At 37.7% G+C, this 23,452-nt stretch overlaps 1 protein-coding gene across 5 annotated transcripts in view; it reads left to right on the top strand.

Annotated features, from left to right (window-relative positions):
• The first annotated feature begins 278 nt into the window (after nucleotides 1–278).
• The window catches only part of FIG4 (FIG4 phosphoinositide 5-phosphatase), a 142,554-nt gene continuing 119,380 nt past the window's right edge, over nucleotides 279–23,452 (top strand). The window contains exons 1-3 of one of the 5 annotated variants that reach the window (XM_078155193.1): nucleotides 279–531; nucleotides 20,047–20,145; nucleotides 20,542–20,665. In XM_078155193.1, the coding sequence (XP_078011319.1) occupies nucleotides 469–531; nucleotides 20,047–20,145; nucleotides 20,542–20,665 (286 nt within the window). In that variant the 5' untranslated portion in view covers nucleotides 279–468. The remainder of the gene's footprint in view (nucleotides 532–20,046; nucleotides 20,146–20,541; nucleotides 20,666–23,452) is intronic. The other 4 variants (XM_021008181.2, XM_021008180.2, XM_021008179.2 and 1 more) reach the window with 4 other exon arrangements.

The raw sequence follows: 23,452 nt of genomic DNA, 5'->3' as shown, positions 1-23,452 counted from the left end.
CAAGTTCAAGCCAAGTCTTAAGAGTTCATTCTTCAATGAAAACCCATGGGATGAGGATGAGAACGATCAATAGTAACCACGGCTCTGAAGAGAACCCCAAACTCCGTTCTCCTCCCTAGTAAATGAAATTTCTCTCCTAGACGGGCCGTTCAAAGAAATCCAACCAATCAACAAGCACGACAGAACAGCAGCCAATCAGCGATCACTATGTCCCTCCCACCCTCCCGTTCCCCTTAAGAAAGATGGCGCCTACCCCCTCAGCGTGCGGTCGGTCTCCCAGCCTTTGCCCGGACTGGGGCGGGGCCTGACTGTCCAGGGTGATCCGGAAGTAGCGACTGTCACTACAAGCACCCACGGACCCCGGGCGGGATGCCCACTACGGCCCCTTCTCGGTGTGGTGCGCTGGATTGAAGGGTCGACGTGCCTGCTTTTGTCCTTCTGCCCCGTCCCCCCGCCGGCCCCGCCAACATGCCCACCGCGGCCCCCATCATCAGCTCGGTCCAAAAGCTGGTGCTCTATGAGACCAGAGCTGTGAGTAGTGACCACGGGTTGGCCCACCCGGGGCGTGGGGTGGGGGCGGGGCGGGAGTATCCACGTCAGGCGGGTGGGATGGATCCAGGCCAAAGGACCCGGGTTCGAATCTCCGTCTCTTTGCTGCTTACTCACTTACTTCTGTGACTTTGAGCAAGTGACTCCTTCCCATTCATAGGGACATAGCTTTAGAGCTGGGAGGGATCCCAGAGTCCTTCTTGACCAATCCTCTTATTTTACAGATGAGGAAACTGAGACCCAGAGATGCTAATGACTTGCTCAAGGCTTCCACAGGTAGTAAGTGGCAGAATTAGGATTTGAACTCGGGCCCTCCGACTCCAAAGGCCGCTGTCTTTCTTCCGCCTGTCAAATAAGAGGGTTATGCTCTATGATTTTAGAGACCCTTCTAGATCAAAATCTCCATGACCCCTAAGTTTTCCCTTCCTCTACTTCCTTGATCTCAGTCACAGTTCTGGGGAAGTCAGCCTTCTTCTGTTCTGTGTCGTGTGAAATACATATTCAAAGTGAAAACTTTGACTTAGGACTTTCTTCTGAACTTGAAACTTTATATATTTGGGCTTTAAAATATCATTATGATTGAGGGTCTCAGGCCCTATACAGTAAGAGGAATATTGCATTTGTTAAATCCTGATTGTTTTTTCAAATATTTGTTAAATCAGGAGTATACTGGCAACAAGTGACATACTCTAACAAAAGCTGCTTAGGGCACCCGCAGAGATTGCTCATGTGATCTTTTAAGTGCAATCGTTTATTTATAATTCATGTAATATCTGTAGGAATACACAGAATACAGGTGTGAAATCTGTTTTGAAATCCATGTTCAAAGTGAAAATGTTCCCATTAGGATTTCTGAACTTGAAACTTTATATATTTGGGCTTCATGTTAAAATATTATTATCACTGGTATTTAATTGGACTGTGTTACCAGCAGTAGTTGATTTTTTTCTTTCCTGTTTTGATTGTTTGAAAATATGATTGGTGTTTAGTTGGATTCTGCTAGGAGCAGTAGCTAACTTTTTTCTATTCCCTTTCATTGTTTGTATCTGCTTTGTTTTGTCTTTATGTGATTTCCCAGTAAGCATTTTTTCATGTGAATAAAATAGTTCCATTTTACTTGTAATATTTAAATAGTTTCCTTGCATCTTTTTGGGATAAAATGTGTCCTTTAAATGAATGTGAAAAATTTCACTAGTAGAATATGTTTTGGGGCAGCTAGGTGGCACAGTGGATAGAGCACCGGCCCTGAAGTCAGGAGGACCTGAGTTCAAATCCGGCCTCAGACCAAACACTTGACACTTACTAGCTGTGTGACCCTGGGCAAGTCGCTTAACCCCAAATATATATATATATATATATATACACATATATATATATACATATATATATATATATATACATATATATACATATATATATATATATATTTTTTTTTTTTTTTTGCAGAGGCTTATGGAACCTGGGCAAAACCTTGTGGATTTGTGTTGACTTGGAAATGTTTAAATTTTGTTTAAATCTTTTGAAAATGAAGTCAACTCATTATTTCTCTTTATGAATTGAAGCATGTTGGTTGTAATGATTACTGTTCAATGTAAAGTGTTAAAGTAGATTGCAGATTGCTCACTGCTATAACAAAACTCAATTGTATATTGAAATCTTGCTATAACAGTTTCGTATACCATATAACTGGGTATATAGTAAAGGTTTTACCTTTTCCAGGGGAGTCTATTTTAGGGCACAGCAGAAGAAGCTTATCATACACTTACAAGAGAATTTTGTGACGTAAACCCCTAGGACAGCATTACAGTGCGTTTCCCAGTATATTTAAAAGCTTGGATAGCCTTAAATAGATTTCACTGAAAAGTTGACTAGATCCTGGGCAGAAGACGAAATGGTAAAATATACTTTATTAATTAAAAAAACTTCAGATAGTACCTCATAGTAAAAGAGATATTGATGTTTATAGAATCCAAAAGAGCGAGAGTATCATTTTGACACCAGACCAACCTTATTGTCCTTTCTGTAAAATTCACTGGCAGTTGCTTCCTGATTTAGGAACACTGCTATAGTGCCAAATGCTACTCTTTGTGTCGTCTTCAATTTCATAACTATAGAGGACACTGCAGGTGAAAGGTACTGATTGTAGGTGATAGGCACCTCCACTCTTCTGATGTCAGGTTTAATTATTATCTTGATTGGAGCACTAATGCCTTTTAGTGTTTTTCTATGTTATGGTATTGTGGTCATTGAAAAAATTGTTTCACTTTGCCTCAGTTCACATTGGTCTTTCCAAGCTTCTCTAAATTAATGTTTATCATATCTTAAAACACAACAATATTCTATTACATTGTTGTACCACAAATTGTCCTATTATTCCCCAGTTAAAGAATACCCACTTTGTTTCTAGTTTTTTGATAACACCAAAAATGTTGCTATAAACATTATTGTATACATGAGACTTTTCTATCTGTCTTTGACCTCCCTGGGGTTTATGCCTCATAGTGGTGTTAATGGGTCAGAGGGTTGAGTAACTTTTCCAGTGTAGCTGGAAATTGTTTTTCAGAGCAGTTGGATCAATTCACAGCTACTCCATCAGTGTATTAGTATACTTTTCTTCCCACATTCCCCCAACATATACTATATTTTTTGTCTTTTGTCATCTCTGCCAATTTCTGATGTGTTAAAAGATGTTTTTTGAGAAAGCAATTTTATTGTAAGTCCATATTCGTTAAGAATATTTAAACAATGTACCATTTTTCTAAGTACTTTTTTGCATTTGCTTGGCCTTGTACAGCATTAATGTGTTCTTTTAGTGTTGTTGCCTTTTGCTTCTCATACTGCCACATACGCTTCCCTATTTTTGTGTTCCAAATCTATTAATTTAATTTTTGACTTCCTTAGAGATTCTCTCCATTGTGGATTTAATTTTTTTCTAACTTGTTATTTGAATTTTAAAATTCTGCATTGAAAAGCCTAAGTTCTCACCTATATTAATTTCTAATTTATTTTATAGATTTAATCTCTCCTTTGACCAGTTTTTGTTGTTGTTATTTCACCTTCCCTTGGAAGCTTATAGGATTCTGTATTTCCTTAGACATTGGTTCACGTTCCTTAGTCTTGTAATATTTGTCAAGAGAGCTTTGTGTTCAATTTGTGCTTGTGCTCCCTTCAGGTTTTAAGTCTCTTTGCTATTGATTTAGCTGCTTGTTCACTGGGCTTATTTTTTTCCTTAAAATCTTTGATGTTTTGCTTTTGAAGAGGTTAGGGGTACTGAGACCTCGAGAATGCCAGGTGGTGTTGACTGGCACGAATTCACACACTCAAAACCTTTTTCTTAGTCAAGTAGCAAAACACTTTGTAACACTTTAGCAAAAGCGGGTGAAGTTCCAAGGGAACCTGCAAGCTAGTGAGATTGGTGCTGGAGATAATATAGAAAAGGGGCAAGGGAAAGGAATGCCAAGGATGCTAATTAGGTAATCCAGGGACTTCCAGGTATATATTGGGGGTCCAGGTGTCTTTGGCAGCAGGCGCCTATAATCTATGGAAAATGCAGGCAGTCTGCAGAGATAACTTTGTTGATACCAGGTATTGAGGGAGAAAAGACAGTTTTTGTTTCGCTGCCAGACGCATGGACCTTGGGGATCTGGCATGAGGGGAGGATCCTTGGGCTAGTCAGGGACAAAAATCCTTGGGCCAGGCATCCCTGTGTCTATTCTGGTAAAAGGAATTACAGAGTCAAGCCTGCATGTATTCTACAGCAGGGGAAATTTTTTTTCATGGGGCAGGGGCCTACTGAGAGATTGGGAGGCTTACAGAGACATGATCTTAGGGCTGGGGTCCAAGCACAAGCACCCCATCAGTTTTTTTAATTGTATTCCCCATGACTTTTATTCTAGCTTCTCCTTATTTGAGGTGGGTACATATAAAAAGCTTCACTGCCAGGCTGCCTCAGTCCCCATGCCTTAGGAGATATAGTGTTCAGTGGCTTGTGTCCCTGTCCTGAGTACTCTTGGAGGGACAGGACCAGTCCTAGTTAAGTTTCATTCCCCTTTCCTTTAGGCCCACTCCAGATATACACATTACCCCCCAGCTCCTACTCCAATTATTTCTTTGTGGTTCCTCTTCTTCTTCTCCAGCTAGACTAAATCAGCATCTACAGATTTTAGAAGGGAGTAGAAAAGGCATTGTGGTCAGAGTCTTTGTAACCTTGGTAGTTCCCTAACCTAGGTTTGAGCCCCAGTTAGAAGGCAGCAGGATTTTTTCGCCCCTCTCTGCTTATTTCCCAGCTACATATGTGATAGTCTGGGGTTGGGAAGTCTCTGCAATATGGTGAGGGGAGGGATCCCGATATGGACCTTGTGCACAAACCTGCAGGTCAGCTTGTGTTGTTCTGAGAGTGTGTGAGAGCATGAGGGAGTGATGCTGAGTGAGGGCCTTAAGGATTAGAATTACCTAATGTTGGCTCATAAGGATTTTACTCTGTTGTTTTCTCTTCTTTGTTGTGTAGATTTAGCTATAATTGCTTATGTCTGATGCATGAATTCTCTTTCTGCAAGGTTAGAGAGTTAAAGGAGTTTGGAGAAAGTACCCACACTGCCATGTTACTTGGAAGTCATGTGTTATAATGTTGAACAAGTGTGATTCATAGATATGTAAAGCACTTCAAAGATTGTACAGCCCTTCACAAGTCAACAAACAAAATCTTATTGTTTGAATTCAGTTCCAGAAGCATTCCTGGTCCTATGCCTTCCTTCCTTCCTGAAACTTTGCACGATTCTTTGATGTAAATTTTGGAAATTTGTTTAAATTTATGGACCAGATATTGCAGGTTGTACTCCAGGATTAGTTGGTTGTTGACTGTTGAAGAAGGGAAGCCTTCATGGGAACCTTCCTCTCTTTCTTGCTAATGGTATGCAAAGTATAACTCTTGTCACTCTTCATGACTTCCCCCTTCCAGTACCTGTTCTGCTTCTCACCCCAGAGCTTCTGTCCCCTTCTACTTCCTAGATCATTTATAGTTTCTTTTGGTTCCCTCTGACCTCCTTCCAGATATCCAGAGGCTGGAGTACATACTTGTTCTCTAGGACACAGGACCGGTACCAGTGACTTTCGATAGGAGAAATCTACATTTACATTTTTGGATAAATGAGAGTGGGGACTGGTTAGAGTGGAAGGAGGAGAGAAGTCATGTTTTTGTTGCGTATGCTTTTGGTAGGGGGAGGAAGGAAGGAGAGAGGAATTCCTGAAACCTCAAGTTACAATTCTGAACTGATTTTTTTTTTCTTTTTGGTGAGGTAGTTGGGGTTAAGTGACTTGCCCAGGGTCACATAGCTAGTAAGTGTCATGTGTCTGAGGCTGGATTTGAACTCAGGTCTTTCTGACTCCAGGGTTGGTGCTCTATCCACTGCGCCACCTAGCTGCCCCATTCATTTTTTTTTTTTTTTGAGAAACATTGTTTTATGTTATTATGATGTTTTGGTCCTACAGTTCAGTCATATTATGGGTCAGTTTTCCAACAAACTGTATGGGAACCCAATCACCATGTTTATAACATTAGTTCTAATTGATCACATAATCATATGATTTTGAACTGAAAGAGACCTTAGCTATCATCTAGTCCAGCCCCCTCGTTTTATAGATGAAGACAGTGAAGCCCAAAAAGTTTAGTAACACTGAGCTCACATAGCTAGTTAAGCCACAAATAGTTAAGTAGCCAGATAGTTAAGGAGCCAAATCAAGACTCAGACCCACATTTTCTAACTCTAAATCCAATGCTCTTTCTGTTGTATATACTACACTGCCATCTGTTAGTGAATGTCATAGGACTCTGATTGTATCCTTCATCCAACAATTTAGACATTTATTGAGCGCGGACTTTGTGTGAAGTGCTGTGCTTGGCACTAGGAGGATGACAAGTAAGACTTTGCTATCAAGATATTTACAATCTAGTATGGGTTCTGATATATGTGTGTGTATATGTATGTTGTATGTATACAGAGGAGAACAAAGTGCTGAGGGAGTTCAGGTGATAGATTACTTCCAGCTCAGAGGTGGGCAAGTGGGCTCAGGCTTCATGGGGGAGTTGACTTTAGAAGGAACCTTGACTTATAAAGAACTTAGAACTTATGGAAAGATGCATTCTGGTTGTAAATTGTATAAGATTCAATTATCAAGTAAGGAGACTGATTAAAAAAACAAAACAAAAGACCACCCATACCAGAACTTATACATTTAGATAAGTCCAAAAAAAGTTACCCTTAAAGGTCTTCACTCTGGAAAACTACATAATTATGTATATAAATAATTCTAACATTGCTCAAAACATTTTTTGAACTCTTTTGGAATTGCTTTCTGAGCCAATTAAGAACCGTGGGAAAAAAAGATAGCCCTGCTACTTTATTGTAAACATGAAATTTTTTCTAATTAAAAAGTCACCTCAGTTGAATATTTACTTTATTCACTAGACTTAGCCTTTTTTCTTCATTAGATTTTTGATCCTTTATATTGAGTTGTGTAAATTTGATTTGATTTAATCCATTTTCAGATGATAAAGATTTGCTACTTCTCAAAGCTACCGCATTCAAAGCAAAGTGCCTCAAGCTTTGAAGGCAATTCTCATAGAGGAATTCTAAAAAATATTTTGAGCAAAGGCAACATCCTTGGAATAAGTGTGTAGTCTCCCAAGGTGGCATCATGTATCTGCATATGCAAGTTGTAGTATGTTTGTTAAATTAGTCACCTATTGTAACAATTATGCATATAAAAGTATCATACCTGTGGTAACTTTCTATATGTGTTAAAGAATTGAACAGATAAAAGAAAAGAGAATTTCAAAAGTAGGACACATGAAAAAGAGGAAAAGTTATTTAAGTCACTGAAGCTGAAAATGGTAAAGTGAAGGTGTAAATAAAGATGAGGTTTTGTACACAGGGTTTGTACCTTGAATGAGAATGTCTCATTGACTCAATACCAATTATTGGTCAAGAATGAAAAGCCCTCCAGTAACCTTACTTTCCCCCCTTGCTACTCCCTAAGTATTTGTTGTGTTGGTATATTAATTGAGTTGATTATATTTTCTCAGCCCTAAATGATTTAGTTTGACTCTTCATTTTCTAATGTGAAATATCTAAAAATGTAAGATATACATTACTTACTAGATACCACTGACAACTCCTACAGAGAAATCATCAGAAACTTTGGGCTAGGTGGGAGAGGGAGAACATTCTAGAAAAGCCAATTCAGGACAATTTTAAACCCAGAGATTCTGAGATCCATTTTGGTATATAATATTAAATCTAAAGTGACTAGATGTGAAAAATTAGTCACAGAATTCTTGCAAAAGAATAGATGAAACAATTAAGAGGAAATTGTGCTTTTATGAAATAAGTGCCTACTATGAAGCTTTGTGAACACCAGAGGGCAGTAGAGATATTTTCTCTGCGTTCAGACACACTTTCTTCCCCGGCAGTATGAATTGACTAAGTCCGCATGAGGTCGCTGTCATCCATGCTAAATGTTTAGTATTGAAAGAACATGAAAGAAAAAGGCTTTGTGGAATAAAATTTACAGATATGCAAATTCATATCCATTTCTCAAAGCTTTCTTCCTCAGATTTGCTTCTGAGGTAGGTGGGATCTCTCACCCCCAGAATTCGTTGTGTCTAAGTATGGGAGGAGCAGATATGGTTCCCCATACTGTCTTCTAAAAGCCAGTAACAGATTTCAGTTAACCCACTGCCATTTGAGGTTGGAGAAGAGAGGATGCCTAATGCTAAATTGTGCTGATCTTATTTTTAAAGTAGTTATAACACCAAATTTTACTTCCCTCATCTGTCCTAAACCCTGCTATTCTTGCCAGTCTTTTTTCTCTCCAAATGGAAGAAAGTAGGTTAATACTGGACATAATTGGTTGTGCCCCTTCTTGGATAAAACTCCACTATTCTCTGCCATGTAGAAAATATGTTCTTCCACAATTCAGCCATTGTTACAGCCACGGCTTGCTTTTGTTCTTCTTGCCTTTCTCTATAAGAGCCTTAGGGAATAAGGCTTTTTAGTAACTTCACTATTGGAAAATAGGTCTAATCAACAGAGAATTTCTTGTTTAGCAAGAGCAGAAATTTGGAGTTATTTTTCTGACCCTCTCAGCCACCAAACTGTTTACCTATGAAACATTACCTTACATTCTTACAAGCTGATTTATTTGTCTTCTTTATGGCAGTTCCAGCAACCAAAGTGCTCCAGTATTAAAGGGGCGGCACCTTATGTAAATATTTGGTTGTTCACTCAAGTATGAAAATGCTGATGGGGATTCAAACTAGTGATATTATCATACACATGGAAATCAGGTGTTGCATTTACTTCACAAAACATCAGTTCCCAGGTACTCAGGAGCATCCAAGTTATCATAATGTGATAATATATTTTCCATTAAAATCAATCAGGTGTAGGATCATAGACTTAGGGCTGAATGGGACCTCAGAGGTCATCTAGTCCAGGCTTCTCATTTTAAGTGACTTGCCTGGGGGCCACATAATAAGTGTCTAAGGCAGGATTTTAACTCAGGTCTTCCTGACATAAAGTTCACTACTCTATCCATATTATCATGTTATGATAAATTGGATGCTACTGTTGTATAGGTAAACAGTTTGGTGGCTGAGAGGGTCAGAAAAATAATTTTTGTTGAATAAAACCTGATAAAATACATGTGTAAAGGAAGTTTTCTGATAAGAAGTAAGCAACTTGGTTGTCAAAAGAGACAGAAAATGAAAATAAAATGGATTAAATCACATAGTAAAGGAAGTAAGGTCATTCCCCTTTTACACGCGAACAGTTTAGTGGCTGAAAGAGGCAGGAAAAGAACTTGTATATACTAAAAACTTATAAAATGTCCGTGTGAAGAAACAGTTTCCACAGATACACAATGCAGAGGACCAGAGGACTGAGAAATAGCTGAGGGTGTAGGGCATTGTGGTCCTTCAGCACATTTGCATGCAACTGTTTTTAAGGCTTAGAGGTTAAAACCCACAAAGTGATAAATAATTGGAGACCATGGGGTGGTTGACTGAGTACCATTGATTTTATATGTAACAAGAAGGGAAGTTTGTGAGTTTTAACCTCATAAGGGAAACTTGATTCACTTGTACCAGGAGGGCATGCTTTGAGTCGTGAGAGAGAAGAGCTTAGAAGACGGGGAAGATCTAACTCTGGCAAAGCTCTTTGAAAAAGCCAGCCAAAATTGAGTGAGCTAATGATTTCTGCATCTAATTCCCTATTGATTGGATAAAGAATAATGCTCATTGGAAGTTAGGAAGACAACTGACTTGCTCTTTAGCACCATCTACAGGTGGGCAGCTCAGTGGTGCAGTGGATAGAGTACCTAAAGTCAGGAAGACCTGAGTTTAAATTCAGCCTCAGCCACTAGCTGAGGGATCTTATGCGAGGCACTTAACCCTGTTAGCCTCAGTTTCCTCATCTGTAAAATGAGCTGGAGAAGGAAATGGCACCACTCCAGTATCTTTGCCTAGAAAACCCCAAATGGGGTCACAAAGAGTTGGGCATGACTGAACAACAAAAAACCCATTTACAGGTGGAGAGAAATGAGCCTTTCAGAAGTGCCTTTTGCTTTTTGCTTCTTTCTCTGGTCTGAAAAGGAAAAACAGAAAGATGAAATACAGGCTCTGCAAGCAGTTTGCTGGCTGACTGCTGATTGGATGATGTAGCATCCTAGGGGGTGAAGTCTTGATGAGCTCTGCAATTTTCTGGATGAAAGGAACTATTAGTCAATATCGTGGCTCTTTCTGAGCAGTTTTTAAAGGGTGATTGTGAGTTAAATGAGCTTAACCTTGCTTCAACAAGTAGAGCAGTAAAGTGGTGAGGACTAGAAAGGGAGCAGTTAACAGAGAAGTGCCTTTGTGTGGTCTAGATGGCCCTGAGCTGTACTGGTGAGTAGGGGAAGTGAATTCCTCCACGACAGGTTACCCCCCACATCACCAAGAGAATGAGTATATTTGTGTGGTGGTAGTGGTCCTTCTCTGCTAGTATTGGTGTAGGTCTAGGTGAACAAGCCAGCCTAGAATATGAATTTGTAGGGGTCCCTACCATTTCCAGGTTAAATAAGGAGATGGCAGCTTCCAGCTGTGCTGGATGAGTCCTGGATGAGTTCAAGTCACCTGCCCCAGATGAACTACATCCTGAAGACTAAAAGGTCTGGCAGGTGTGTTTCTGGGCCCCTGTCGGTGACCTTTGGAAGATCGTGGAGAGCAGGAGAAGGATTGGAAAGAAGCAAATATCTCAACTCTCTAAAAAGGGGAGAGAATGGAACTTACAAAACCTAGTCCAATCAATCAGATTGACTGATTCTTGGCAAAACTCTACAATGTGCTACTATTGAAGAGATCGTCAGTAAACATCTAGAAAAAGAACCAGCAATCACAAAAATCCCATATCTCAAGAGCAAGTTATGCCAGGGTAACCTCATTTTCTTTATTAACAGGATTACTAGCCTGGTAGATCAGAGGTAAGCTCTAGGTGTCATTTATCATGACCAGGGGTTGGCAGATTTTTTTTTTTCTGTAAAGAGCCAGATAGTCAATGTTTTAGGCTTTGTGGATCAAGAGGCAAAATTGAGGATATTGTATAGGTACTTACATAACAAGAGAGAAAACAAATTTCCACAATTTTTATTAACAAAATAAAAATATATTAATAATAATAATAGAATTTTTAAAATACAGGTCTACTAATGAGAAGAAAATGATTCTTTAAAAATAGCATTTCACTTAATTTGGGTTCAAAGTTAGTTCAAAATTGTTTGTAAAATATTCATATGTTAATGCTGATCTGTAATGAGCTTTTATGTTTTATCTTAGAAAATGCCTTTTCATGCAGATAGATACTGCCAAATAATGATATCGGTCCATGAGCATGTGATTTTAAGTGAATGTATTCATCACTTGGAAGACATTTATATAATTTGAATTAGATTCTTCTCTTCTTGATATTTGCTTTTTAGCATCTCATCACATTGCATATTAATTATATCTAATTGAAGTTTAGCTGGAAGCTTCTTAATTGTACAGTTAAATGAGCTTTGATATATGGAAATTTCTTTTGTATTTGTATTGAGGTCTGAAAAATGCTGGTACTGAGGTTTTAGTTTAGAATATAGATCTGCTGCAAATTTGTTTGGGAATGGAAATCTCATTTTTTTTGTTTTATTTTTTACTTTTGAGAGCATGGGAAGTATATAAAGCAATTTGACATTACTTATGATTCAAACAAGATTAGTTGTCACTGAATTGACTTTATTGCACTATAACAATTAACAGATATAAACCAGGATACAAGATTAAGTAATCTGATTTCTAATTGGAACAAAGATTTTGGGGTTCTCCGAGTTGGGAGGTAGAGAGTGAACAGGTACAATTCCCTGAAATCAGAAAAAGAGATATCCTATTCCCCCTAAGTATCTGTATTCAATCAAAGGAACAAGGAAACAGTAACTGACCAGTATGGGGCCAATTTTCAGATAAGATATATGGGGTGCTTGAAATATGTAATTGTGTGAAAACCCCTTGTATAAATCTTTGGATCTGACTGAGTTTCTGGTCACTATAACCTCGGTTCTTAATTAAGGGTCTCAGCTACAGGTAGAGGTGGTCCAGCTTCCCAGCCATGCAGTACTGTATTCAAACAATACAAAAGAGTTTTCTCACAATTCCCATAACTGAATGAAATTTTCTCACAAGACAGAAATTGCAATAGACCCATAATTGAATAGAAAGGAATCTGAGCTTAATCCAGAATTGAGCCACAAGATGGAGTCAGTGTGGTTTACTCAATTCTCATAGTTGCCACACGGGTTCAAATGGGATGTATGTAAAGTGCTTTGTAAAAACCTCAAAATACTATGTAAATGTTAGCTATTGTTATTATTCATATCAATAAGTTTGTACCATAGAAGGATTGGTTGAAAGAATTGGGAACATTTAGTGTAGAAAAGAGAATTTTTAGGGGAAATATATCTTTGTTTAAGTGCTTGAAAGGTTATCATGTGGAAAAGGGATTATACTTAACCTTCTTGACCCTAGGACACATAACTGAGCAGTGAGTGGAAGTTTCAAAGAAGCAAATAGAATCTGGATGGAAGGAAACAGTTGTTAATATTTACAGTTGTCCATGGGTAGTTTGATCTGATTGGTGTATTTGGGAGGGGTCTTCCTCATTGGAAGCTTCCTACCAAAGGCTGGATGATCACTTTGGGGGTATTCTGTAGAGGGGAATCTTGTTCAGGTAAGAGGCAGAGTAGATAGCACCTCAGGGTATTTTTTATTGAGGTTCTGTGGTCCTAAAGAGATGGGTTTTTTGTTCTCAGTTTATGAAAGAATAGAAGGAATATTGGCTGACAGTATATTATAACTGTGAGTGAACTGTCAGAGTCAGGGATAAGACATGATCATTTCTTTGGTCCCATGAAGAACTAATTTACCTCAGCTGCATGGGGTAATGATGGATTAATGGGCTAGGAATGCCAAAACTGCCATGTCCTTTTCACTGTCTACCAGGAGAGGTCTCATGGTGCAGTGGAGAGATTATATATTGTTCTTGGAATGACAAGGTCTGCATTTGAATCTTGCTCTGGCATTAGCTTTGTGACCTTGGAAAACCTTTAATTGCTCTGTGCCTCAGTTTCTTCATATATAAATGGAGAGAATAATACTTCTACCATTTACTTCATAAGGCTGATGTGAATTTTAAATTTTAAAGTGTTTTACACACACACACACACACACACACACACACACATTGTTATTAACCTCCACACAGAAACTTGGAGGGCAAGGAAATATTGAAGAGCATCCTTTAATCACAGTGTAACTCAGTTTTTGTTGCTTCCCATTTTCTTTTTCCTCTTCACAAATATCCCCTCTCTCACATACACACAGTTTCCATAATAATTTCTAGTAATATCTATTATATTACATGTGTAATATAATTTATATATATAATTACATTTTTACGAACTTAAGGTCTTGCTAAAGAAAGGGATTAGATCTAAATTCCAGTTGACTTTGTCACTGATTTTTATGTAATTTTGAGTGAGATGCTGAAATGATTTCATTCCCCCTCTGCTCCTGCATTTTGCAGTGTAAATAACAAGAAAGAAAGGTTGGGAATGGCTTAGAAATATACCTTTAATCATGGTACCAGATCACTATATAGAATATGTCTGTCCTTGTCCTGAGCTGATGATTAAAAAATGCTTGATAATCAAGGTCTGCGATTTTTGTAAAGTCTGCAATTATATTAGTCATTTCATAGAAAAATAATGACCATATGAATTTGAATCACATTTTCATTGTTAAATGGTTCTGTTCCACTTTTCTCTTCAGCCCACTTAGCTATTCATTTTTGGAGGAGGCAGAGTACAGCCATGATTTTCTCATATTTTTCTGTTAGCTTGAATATCATTAATGGGTTACTCTTCTGTTGTGCATAGACAATACTAATGAAAAGAATTAACAAAATGAGAATGACTTCTGTCAAGGCTGCCCCATATTTTGAGTTTAATGTTAATTGCCTTCAGTGTTGAAAGAAATTTAATTACTGTTACTTGTTACTGTTACTTGTCCTTTTGTCACAGAATGAGATGAGTTAACTGATTTGACCCTCTTTTTATTTCTTTATTTTCATTGAAGCCTAAAATTAAGGGGCGTTTAAATAAATATACATGACCTTTCAGGATTTGTTGGGGGGAAGGTCTTTGTGAGTTATAGATTATCCTTCCAATAATTTAATAGAATGTCCTAAGATATGAGGTCAGGACCAAGATCTTAGATATTAGGCCCAACCAGAAATTAAATACATGTGCTTTGTGTAGGCTGTTTTCTAAGCCATTTAAGATGAGACACAGAAAGTGGCAGTGAGTCTGAGTTGAGTAAGGCCTCTAGGAGATCTGCTTATCAGGAATTTACTGAAGCAGTTTTTCAACTGATTTAACCCCTTCTACCGTGTTGTTTGTGGGAGAATAGATCCATATCACTCACAACCATAACAAGATCATTAAGGGGGTGGTCCCAGTCAACTTGTGATTACCTCTGACTATATCTAGCAACTCCCATTTCCTCTTCCTTTCCTTCCCCCATTCCCTGTGATCCAGAGTTGCCGTCTGCTTAGACAAAAACCTCATTCCCTCTACTTCCATTCCCCACTCTCTATTTGCTATTCATCTCTGCAGCCCTGTCTTTCTCCAGTCTCCATTCTGCTCTGTCCTCCCCTTCCATTGTTAACAACCTCCCCTTTAACCTAGACTTCTTCCTCTCAGATTTTTTTGTGTTGTAACCATGGAAACCGGACTCCATCCAGAAGATACTATATCTGTGGCCATTCTCTCTTATTCCTATTACTATCTAATTACTATTTCTATCTAATTTGGGTTGTGTTTTATTAGGATTTTTATTTAGGGATTCATAATTTTTCTTTACAAGTAATTATAACAATCCTTTGAAGTCAGGAATTGAGATTCCCATTGAATAAATATATGAACTAAGACTTGGGTATCTTAAAGCTTAGCATAACAGAAGTAAAATGAGACGTTTTAGTCTATTATTTAACCTGAGATGTTTTACTTCTTTCATTTTTGCTAACATGCTGATGACTACTATTAATAGATGGCATTTATATATTGTTTTACACGCTTTATCCATTTGGAACCTCAAAACAACACTAAGGGTCAGATACTAAAGATATTGCTATCCCATTTTGCTTGAAGCATATTAGGTACTTAATAAATGACTTTTCACCAATTAACTAGCTAACTTATTCCTTTGTTCATTCTATGGATAAAGTGAGGCTCAGAGGTTAAAGGTTTGCCCATGATTGCATAGGTATCAATGGTAGGGATGGGATTTGAGCTCCATTGTCTCCAGACTCCAAGTCCATTATTCAAAAATTAAATTGTACTGTTTGTGATATAAAAGGAAAGACTTTCTAAGCACATGGGATATTACCCAATCCATATCCAGTCTCTTGGTCATTGTCCATAGAACAGCTGGGAACTCTCCAGGAGTTCAGTGCCTGGCTCATAGTCTTCCTCTTCCTTCTTAGACTTTATATTGGAAAGTGCTTCAAGATACGTGTTGAAAGTCTGTCCCAGTTTCTCATTTTTCACACCTTTGATTTATCATCACCCATAAGTGTCTCCTTCAGCAATCAAGAATTCTGAAATGTCTTTATCTGATCATAACTGCCTTTCGTTCTATTTATCCTGACACCTAATTCCTCTGAAACCTATCCTTTGTCTTTAACATGATCTACAATCCCTCATCCCTTAATATTTTCCTAGGCCACCACCATTGTTTTGACTTTTCTTTCCTCTGTTCCCAACAGTGACCAGTGAAAAATTTTCAGTTCAACAGCTCTCTTCTCTCCTCTTTGCTTCTTGTCCTATCAATGTCCTAGTGACATTGTGTCATTAGCAACATTTCCCTCCCCACCCCCCACTTACTGCCGAGTGATTCTGGAGGAAGTCACACAACTATGCTGATTTGGTGCACTGTGAATTTGTGCTACTTAACTTCACCTGTGTACTCATGCAGCAAAGCAGTCCTTTTGTTTCTACCTCATTAATTCCCTATATCGCTTCCCATAGAAATGATTCCATATCTTCTCCTTTTTTTCTTAAATTTTTTATTCCTCTCTTTTCCCCACTCTCTTAGGAGAAGATCTTACCTCATACTTTATGGAGAAAATAGAGGCAGTTTGCCATGAACTTTCTCTTTTCCTTTATTGTACATCTCAAATCCTCTTGCCATCATCTCCTAAACTCTTCTCCTTCATTATAGTCACTTATGAAGAGATGTCCTTTTCCTTCATAAAGGCCAACCGCTGTCCTTGACCTTTGATTCATTTCCTTCCTGTTGCCTCTGGCAGGCTCTCAGTAAATCCCCATCTATAATATTTAATCTCTATCTTTCTTATAGTTCCTTCCCTGATACCTTCAAATTTGCTTAGGTCTCTTTGATCCTTAAAATATCCTTACTTGGCCCTACAGCCTCCTTAAGGCACTTACCGTCCCATAACTCTCTTTTCATATCTAAGATCCTAGAAAAAATTGTCTGTATGTATTACTTCTACTTTTTTCAGTTCTCAACTTCCATAAATCTCATCATATAACTGAAATTGCTCTCTCCAAAGTCACCAATAATCTCTTAATTGCCAAATCCAATGGCCTTTTTTCAATTCTCATCCTTCTTGCAGGATTTGACATTGTTGACCCCACCTCTTTTCCTGAGTACACTGAACTCTTCAGATTTTCCTGATACTTTTCTTTCTTGGTTATTTCCCTTCCTGCACTTCAGACCATTCCCTGTCAGTCTTCTTTTCTGGATCATTGTCCATGTACTACTCTCTGTGGGTATAATTCGTGACCCTGTCGTGGACTTTCCTCATTTCTTTATTTATAATCTTTTTCAGTGATCTCTTTAACTTCCTTGGGTTAAATGATCATCTCTATGTAGATGACCTCCAGTTTATCTATCTGTCCTAAGGCTCTTTTACCTCATCACCAACCGCCTGTTAGTCATTTCCCATGAATACCTCAAACTGAATATGTTCAAAACAAAACAAATTGTTCTCTCCAATCCTCTCTCACTTCTCCCACTTTTGAACTTCTTCATTTTCTGTTGAGAGTATTATCATCCTTCTAGCCATCCAATTTCATAATTGTGGAGTCATCTTCTATTCCTTACTAACCCTCATATCACACATCTAATCAGTTGCTGAATCTTACTGATTTTACCTCTGTCACATCTCTTCCATATGTCCCTATCTCTCTATTCAGCCAGCCACCATTCTTGTTCTGACCCTCATCACTTCTTACCTAGGTTATTGCAATTGTCTCCTTTTCTAGTTTTTCTTTTAAGTTGCATACCCAATTCATTGACTTACTCTTGCTTTCTTTTATTGATATAGGCAATTAGAGATTGAAAATTTCCCCTAAGTACTGTTTTGACCACATCTCACAAATTTTGGTATGTTTTGTTGTTGTTATCATTTTCTTTGATGAAATTGATTATTTTGGTGGTTTATTCCTTGACCCACTTGTTCTTTAGGGTTATATTATTTAGTTTCCAATTAATTTTTAAACTATGCTTCAAAGACCCTTTACTGAATGTAATTTTTATTGCATTTAATATTTCTACTTTTCTGTATTTGTGAGGTTTTTATGCCCAAATATGTGGTCAGTTTTTGTTAAAGTGCCATGTACAGCCAAAAAAAAATTTACTCTTTTCTATTCCTATTCATTATCTCCAGAGTTCTGTCTTATCTAACTTTTCTAAAATTCTGTTCATCTCTTTCTTATTTCTTTTATGGTTTTATCTAGATTTCATCTAGGTATGAGAGGGGGTAAATAGAGGTCTACCCCAAGTATAATTTTCCTGTTTCTTTCCCCTGGTAATTTAACTTTTCCTTTAAGAATTTAGATGTTCTGCCATTTGGTACATCTATGTTTAATATTGATATTGCTTCATTGTCTATGGTATATTTTAACAAAATGTATTTCCTTGATTGTCTCTCTTAATTAGGTCTATTTTTGCTTTTGCTTTGTCTGAGATTACTACCCCCTGCCTTTTTCCAGTTCAGCTGCAGCATAATAGATTCTGCTCCACTTCCTTATTTTAACTCTGTGTGTCTTTCTTTTTTCAAGTGTGTCTCTTGTATACAACATGTTGGTTCTGGTTTTTAATCCATTCTGTTATCCGCTTCCATTTTACAAGTGAATTAATCCTATTTACATTCACAATTGTAATTGCTAACTGTGTATTTCTCACCATCCTATTCTCTTTTATATATTCTTCTCTTTTTTATACTGTACCCTCCTCAAAGTCTGTTATGCTTCTGACTACTGCCTCCCTTGGGCAGCTAGGTGGCACATTGGATAGAGTGCTGGGCCTGAAGTCAGGAAGACTCAGCTTCCAGAGTTCAAATCTGGCCTCAGACACTCTGGCTTGTGTGACCCTGGGTAAGTCATTTAACTTCTCTCTGCCTCAGTTTCTTCAACTGTAAAATAGGGATCAAAATACCACCTATCTCACAGGGTTGTTATTAAGATCAAATAATATTTGAAAAACACTTAGCATAATGTCTGTATGTGGTGGGTACTTAATAAATGCTTGCTCCCTTCTCCCTCCCCATCCCTATATTTTCTATATACTTAATGTTTATGGCCCCTTATCCCTTCCCCAATAGACTATAAGCTCCTTGAGGACAAAGACTGTTCCATTTTTGTCTGCTTCCTCAGGGCCTAGCACAGTGCCTGACATGTAGTAGATATTTAAGAAATACTTGTTTAATTTATTGTGTCTCTTATATTCTTATCTCTTTAAACTTCCTTTTGTCTATAGGGCCTTTAAAGGAAACATTCCTTTGCTACTCCTTTACAAAGAAGCCCTGAGGTCTTTGAGGTGCAGATGTTTTTGAAACTTCTTCCTACCTAGCTCTGTGAAAGTCTATAGATTAGCTGGCATCTGGGACTGGAAATAGTAGGGCAGATGCTAAATAAAGTAGCACATTAGGTTTTATTCCAGTGCTGTTGGGTTGGTTGTTAAATCCCAGACTTGTTGGGGAATTATTGAAGGATGGCAACTTTAAATACATATAAAATGAAGAATTTTATTCAGGATTAAATACCTTGAGAAACTGCAATTTCTAGTGGTTATTCCAAACAGGTTTTCTGCTATCTCAGATAGAGAAGCACAAGAAAATGGAGGTACATCTTGCCTTTTGTCTTCCTAGGAGATTAGAGCTTCCTTATGAACTCCTGTTGGCCTGAATCTGTCTGTGTATGGTGTAGTAGAAAAAGTAGTAGACTTAGTAGTGAAGAGAGATTAATTTCTAGTTCCATCTCAGCTACTGACTACTGACTCATACCTTACTTTCTTGCTAATTATGTTCTTCATTTCTTAGAGTTCAAAAAATAGTTTTGGAATATAATCTTATTTGCTCAAATCTCCATGAAACATTTTCATAGCAGCAAAAGAGTTTCCCCTTATTCCTATTGGTTTTTATTGTTTAATTCATTCTCATGCATAATGTTTATGTAAGAAAGCTACTGTAATTTTTAGAGGTATTTCACTAGTGAAGAAAAAAAATCTTTTCTTCATTGGAGGAGGAAAACATCCAGTATGTTGGGTCAGTTTATTGACTACACAACTGAAGACGTGACTTAAAACGATTATAGCACTATAAAAATTTAGAATTTTAGAAAAATTGCTTGTTAGGAACTTACAAAGAATATCACAGTTTTGGAACTAACCATTTTGGCCCACTTTGTATGCCTTCCAATTTTTAAATAGGATCAGCCTTCAGCAAACCATGTTGATGTATTTCTTTTTAAAATCTAATACATATTTGTAAATTTAAGAATGTGTGTAAAGGATTATGTGATAAAAACCTGCCTAACAAGTGGCTTTTTTTGAAATGTTGACATTTTTAACAGAGATATTTCCTCGTTGGGAGTAATCATGCAGAAACCAAGTACCGAGTCTTGAAAATCGATCGAACTGAACCGAAAGATTTGGTTATCATTGATGATAAGGTATGTCCCTTACAAATGTGAAAATGTGAGGTTAATTTTAGAATTTATGATAATTATTCTAAACTCAATTATGATTTTGCCATGTAAATGAGAAATGAAGTATGTTGCTTATATTCAAGTGCTCTTGTCTTGGGACAGAACTATAGAGAATAGGAAAACAGAGGCCAGATTTTGACACTTTTTTACCTTGGAATTATGTATTAATTCAATAGCAAACTGTATAAATATTTACATAAGAATTTGATACTTAAAAAATTGCAGCTGAGTGTAGTGAAGCTTTGTGTTTTAGCTATTTTATAAAGAAACTTTGTTGCTTGAATAATTTTTACTTTTTGTGTGCATGTGATCAAACAACCAAATGAAGAAGTCGCTAACCTAAATGTTGCTTATTTTTAGCATGTATATACTCAACAAGAAGTGAGGGAGCTTCTTGGCCGCTTGGATCTAGGAAACAGGACAAAGATGGGACAGAAAGGCTCCTCTGGCTTATTTCGAGCTGTGTCAGCTTTTGGTGTTGTTGGTAAGGAATATGCCTCTTCCTTAAAATGCCTTCTGTAGTCATATCTGTCTAGTGAGCCTGCAGGTTTAGTACAGTAAATCATCACCTGTGGTTTGAATAGTCAATCAAACATTGTTATCTGCTAATCAGTCAATTAACAAGTATTTTTAAGCCATTTTTATACTAAGCATTGTGTTAAGTGCTTTGAGGGATGCAAAGTAGTAAAATATATGTTCTCTTCCCTTAAGCTTACAATCTAATTGGGAAGACATAACTAACACACAAGGCATGATAGTTGGGGGAAGTGTAGTGGAAAGTGTATTGGACCTAGGAGTCAGAAGGACCTGGATTTGAATGCTGCCTGTGGACCACTCATTTAACCTCTCTGACCCTCAGTTTCTTCATCTAGAAAGTGGATTTAATATATGTAGACACCTACCTCATGGGACTGTGGTGAGGATCAAAAAGTACTTTGAGAATGAAAGTGCTATATAAATGTTAGCATTTATATTTATTGTCATCTTTAATAATAAGATGTAACATATGGACTGTCCTCTAGGGCCCATTCCTTGGAACATGCATAGTTATTTCTGCTTGGTTGCATGTATGACTGAAGGGTTTATGCTGTGTCATGATTAAAAGTTCCCTAATTGGCTGTTGAGTTGGAACTGAGAAGATAAATGAAAGGGGCAGCCTATCTCTTTGTTGATCTCTTTCCCTTCCTAGAGGCAGATGAGGCAAGGTTCATTTGACCATGACCTGTAAGGTCCCTACTAGCTCTGAATCTATAATCTAGTAGGATTCTTTCTCTCCTTTTCTCTTTTATCTGCTGTCCTTTTTTTCTTTACTTTCCTCTTTTGTCACCCATCCCCTTTTTCTGCCTCTTTCTTCTTTTCTTTTTGAGGCAGCCCTGTACCATGCAAGGAGTAATGAATTTTGAGTTCAAATCTTAGCCTTTTCACTTAATCTCTCTGGGCTTCCATTTCTTCATCTGTTAAATGAGATAGTTGTACCAGATGGCCTAAAGGGCACCTTCCTGCTCTAAATTAATAATCTTTGATTACTGTAATTCTTTCTTTCTCTGCCTCTCTTTTTTTTCTGTCTTTTCTCTGTTTCTTTAATTTAAGTTAAAATTCTAGCCCTGCCAAGTCATTTAACCTCTTTAGGTCTCTGTTTTTTAATCTATAAAATAAGGGGCTTGGACCAGATGGCCTCCAAGGTTAAAAGCTAGAAGTCTGTTTTCAGAGTGGAGTTTCAGCATTCTGGATCATGGAGTTATAATTAGTTTTCAGATTAAACATATGGCTCTCTCTGGATTGGGTTGAGGTAGAGTGAAGATGTGGAGGTCATGGTAGTTTAGGAAGCTGATGAACTGGGAGGCCACAGTGTGGGAGGGCATCTCAATATATTTTGTGTATATATTGAAGTCCTGAACTATACAGGCAGGGTTAGGAATGGTCACGAGAGAAATTCCATCAAAAGTAGACTAAGGCATGTTTTCTCTGAGCATTGTAATATACTAATAGTTTATTAGCAGTGTGTGATCTGTTAATAAAGTAGGTCAATGGATGCCTCATTGAAGCCAAAGATTTCCTAGACCAAGACACAACTCCTTTTTATAAGCATAGAATAAAGAACAGAACAGGCTAGGTGAGGAAATCATCCAACTGGTTACAGAGTTGGCAGCATTTTAGGAGCAAGGACAATGTGGTTAGTTGGAAATTGGGAATGAGGGGCTAACAACAACCTCCTCCTTCCCTCCTGTGACCAAGAAAAGTTCACCTGCAAGGTTAGAGATAGTGGACCAGACTTCTTTGGATAACAAACTAGAGACATCCTTGAAGGATAGCTTGGTGATGTAAAGATGTGAGACTCGACTCCGTGGTATTGACCTGCATTTCCAAAGGATGATAGATTTCCTTGAGGCAAGAATAGAACAATGAACTAGATTTCTAAACTTAACTCACTTCAAGCCATTTGAATTTCTTTTTTTTTTAAATTTCTTTTTTTTTTTTAAGCCATTTGAATTTCTGAACTAAGGTCAGAGACAAAGAACCATGACTTAGGCAGTTATAGGACAAAATCAATTAATTGTAAATAGGATTAATGAAAAATGATTCAGAATAAATTTGATCTTCTCAGAATGGAGAGAAAGACTTCAGGGTAGGTCTTCACCTTCTCAAGAATGGAGGGAGAATGATTTGGAGGCCTGTAGATGACTTTCATAAGGATCTGGATCTTAGAGTAAAGATGTTTGGAATGAACCTCAAAACAGGAGAGGCTAATGAGTAAGGACGGCAAAGGCACAAACTGGAAGTGGGAAGGAGCAAGCATACGCTTATTGCTGCTGCTGAACTAGTGCTTTTGGAATACCATGTATTGAAGAACATTGGTTATTGTACTCTGTCATAATAGTAACGTCTCCAAGGACTATTGAGTTTTGTAAGCCTGTTTGGCCTTGTACTAAATACTTCCAGACTGCTGTTTGCATATTATAATTCTTTTGTATTGAACATAAGAAAGAGACAGGGTGTGATCGATGATGGGGGTAGTCTGCTGGTGGAGATAGGAGGGGATGGGATCAGGGGTATAAGTAGAAGGGTGTAACTTAGTAGGGAGAAGGGCTACCTCTTCATCAGAATGAGGCAGGAAAGAATGGGGGGGTAATTCTAAGAAGTCTTTAGATATTGAGAAGGAAAATAGAGGGAACTAATAGTGAATGGCTCCATTTTCTCAGTAAAATATGAGGCAAGATCTTCTATTGAGAGTATGGGAGGGAGTGGTTAGTATGGGAGTCTTAAGCAGAGC

This window comes from Phascolarctos cinereus, unplaced genomic scaffold (assembly GCF_003287225.1).
Source record: "Phascolarctos cinereus isolate Bilbo 61053 unplaced genomic scaffold, phaCin_HiC Scaffold_5;HRSCAF=322, whole genome shotgun sequence".
NCBI classification, from domain to species: domain Eukaryota; kingdom Metazoa; phylum Chordata; class Mammalia; order Diprotodontia; family Phascolarctidae; genus Phascolarctos; species Phascolarctos cinereus.
The sequence above is the reverse complement of the archived record's forward strand: the minus strand, read 5'-3'. Positions and strand labels throughout refer to the sequence as shown.